Below are 2,500 nucleotides of genomic sequence, written 5' to 3'. Positions count from 1 at the left end.
TAATGATGATAATAACAATAATCATAATCAGAATAATAATAATGGTAATAATAATAGACAATAATAAGGAATAATCGTAATAACATTAATTACTATTTCTATATTTTTTATAATCATTAATATAATTTATACCTGTTACAATTGCTATTTTTATAACATCATTCTTATCATTATTACTACTATTATCATTATAACATCAATTACAAAAATAACAATGGTGCATATAGCATTAACAATCGTTATAGTAACAGTACTGATTATGACAATACGTTATCAACGATTTCTATATCATTACCGTCAGTTCCGCTATCATCATCAAAATTATTCTTATCCCAATGACCCAAAACATCACCTTCGTCAACCACAACTCATTCTCAAAACAACTTATTTTGCATTGTTTACCTCCGTCAGTACAGCGGCAATGCGTAAGGGTTCCCGGCACTCCTCCCATGTGTCCGAGTAATACATGGCATCACTCCGCCTTCTCCTGCTATCATTGGCTTCCTTTGGCTTGATAATTTGCCTGTGCAGTGCCTTCTCCAGCAGAGAGATAGCGGATGCCTGCAGATTTTCTCCCTCTTGGCCTCCGGTCTCACCACCGTCATCTTGCGTGCGCTGAACCACCACGGCCATTGAACTAGAGACAGGAGGTTAATGGTTAGTGGTTACGAAGCAAAATAAATGTGCTAGGCATCAGTGTTGTATAGCACTATGGGAAGGTGCGGTAGCGAAAAGGGTAAAGAGTTGATTAAATGTGCTACACGTCAAAAAGTCGTACAGCAGTTTAGGTTAGTATGGTATTGAAAGGGGGCATATAAACCAATATATATAATGTGTGCATTTTTTTTTTTTTTTCAACCGGTGTAGCAACCAAGATTAACCCCCTCCCAGAACATACACGGGTACAGTTTAGCATCGCCCAGAATAACCCCCGGGGTATAATCAGGCCTGGCCTATTTCATGCCTTCGGGTATAAATTAGGCTAGTCTACACTATACCCCCTAGGCCAGAATATACCCCTGTTAAGATCAGTAGCAACACTTTTCAAAGCCATAATTATTATGCAATGTCTCCAGTCAACTATCAAGGACAATAAACCATTATATGTTCCTCCGACCTAAAAACAGGAATGTAGAATGATGAATAATGGCCATCAAAGATTACTTTTGAAAATAAGCCCTGTGCAGGTGAAATGAACTGCTTGGTAAAAGTGTTATAAAGAATTCGTCGGGTGATAATAACAGCTTAAAGTTCATGATATATACACTTCTAGCTTAATAATGCCAATAATAATGATAATAATAACAATGATAATGATAATAAAAGTTATTATCATTATTATTATCATTATGATTATAATAATTATTATCATTATTATTATAATAATTATTATTATTATAATTATAATTATTATTATTATTATAATTATCACTATAATTATGATTATTATTAATATGCTTGTTACATGCAAAATGGCTGGGGTTAATTCTGGCCTTGGGGGGCATATTCTAGTCAATTTTATACCCGTGGTTATAAACTGGCCTAGCCTAACTCACACCCCGGGTATAAAAGAGCTTAGCCTAAAATAACTCCTGTATATTCTAGGCGTGGGGCATAGTATGGGCTGTTACGCCGGGGTGAGTGAGGGTAGAGTGGGTGTGAGTCAATGGGTCAAGGATGAGGTGTCATTAACCGTGGTTTTAGATGACTCGCGCTTTTCTGGATGTGAACGAGGTTAACTTTGATGACTTATATTCTAATGCTTTCCGGCTTTGAACGTTATTAAGAAACAAAGGTCTAGGACTCTGGGTTAAATGAGTGTGACTATTTGAAATGCTGTAACGTTGCCCGAACGAGTGAACAGCCAGTAAATTGAAACTAAAAGCGCTAGACAAGCTTATAACGACTAGACGCACTTATTCTATGGGGTAAATTGTACATTGTAATGATGAAGAAACAGTATGGATAAAGAACAACCCTCTACAAGTTACGACGACCCCGTTTACGCAGAGCAAGTACTGCTATTCATAGTTATAACTTTGAACATCGTCGTGTGATAGGTCTCATTATTCGCCGTCGTTCCAGCATCCTACCCCCCCCCCCCCCCCCCGCTCACCTGTTTCCATCTCCGTGACGTGTCAGGGTAGGGAGAGCAAGGGTGATGGTCGTATTACTCGACTCCAGGACAGTAGGCGCGGCAGACAAGGTGGGTGGCGAAGGTGTGGTGGCCACCTGACTGAGGGTCTTCTCGCCACAGTACTTGGAATTACAGCACCAGGTCTCCACCATGTACAGCTTGCCCTCCGTTAGTCCCGTGAACTGATGGCAGATAAAGAGAGAGAGAGAAATACTTTCGTCACTCACGCAAACTTAGTTTTCGAGATGTAAAACTTATACTATTCAAAAAATAATAAAATGTGTGGTCTTCACCGTTAATCTCGTGAAATGATGACTAATAAAGAGATATATTTTTTCACTCATCCAGACAAAAAACCCTATA

The 2,500-nt window shown here is 38.5% G+C and overlaps 2 protein-coding genes across 2 annotated transcripts in view; both read right to left on the bottom strand.

Annotated features, from left to right (window-relative positions):
* LOC125042213 (receptor-type tyrosine-protein phosphatase alpha-like) overlaps positions 1-2,348 on the bottom strand; it is a 16,848-nt gene extending 14,500 nt beyond the window's left edge. Inside the window, exons 1-2 of the mRNA XM_047637714.1 lie at positions 2,117-2,348; positions 403-637 (exon numbers count right to left, since the gene is read on the bottom strand). Coding sequence (XP_047493670.1) covers positions 403-637; positions 2,117-2,289 — 408 coding nt within the window. The 5' untranslated portion in view covers positions 2,290-2,348. The remainder of the gene's footprint in view (positions 1-402; positions 638-2,116) is intronic.
* Positions 2,349-2,360: 12 nt separating this feature from the next.
* Positions 2,361-2,500, bottom strand: part of LOC125042146 — a 16,608-nt gene continuing 16,468 nt past the window's right edge. The window contains exon 10 of the mRNA XM_047637612.1: positions 2,361-2,396. Within this exon, the coding sequence (XP_047493568.1) occupies positions 2,361-2,396 (36 nt within the window). The remainder of the gene's footprint in view (positions 2,397-2,500) is intronic.

This window comes from Penaeus chinensis, chromosome 31, assembly GCF_019202785.1.
Source record: "Penaeus chinensis breed Huanghai No. 1 chromosome 31, ASM1920278v2, whole genome shotgun sequence".
In the NCBI taxonomy this organism is placed as follows: domain Eukaryota; kingdom Metazoa; phylum Arthropoda; class Malacostraca; order Decapoda; family Penaeidae; genus Penaeus; species Penaeus chinensis.
The sequence above is the reverse complement of the archived record's forward strand: the minus strand, read 5'-3'. Positions and strand labels throughout refer to the sequence as shown.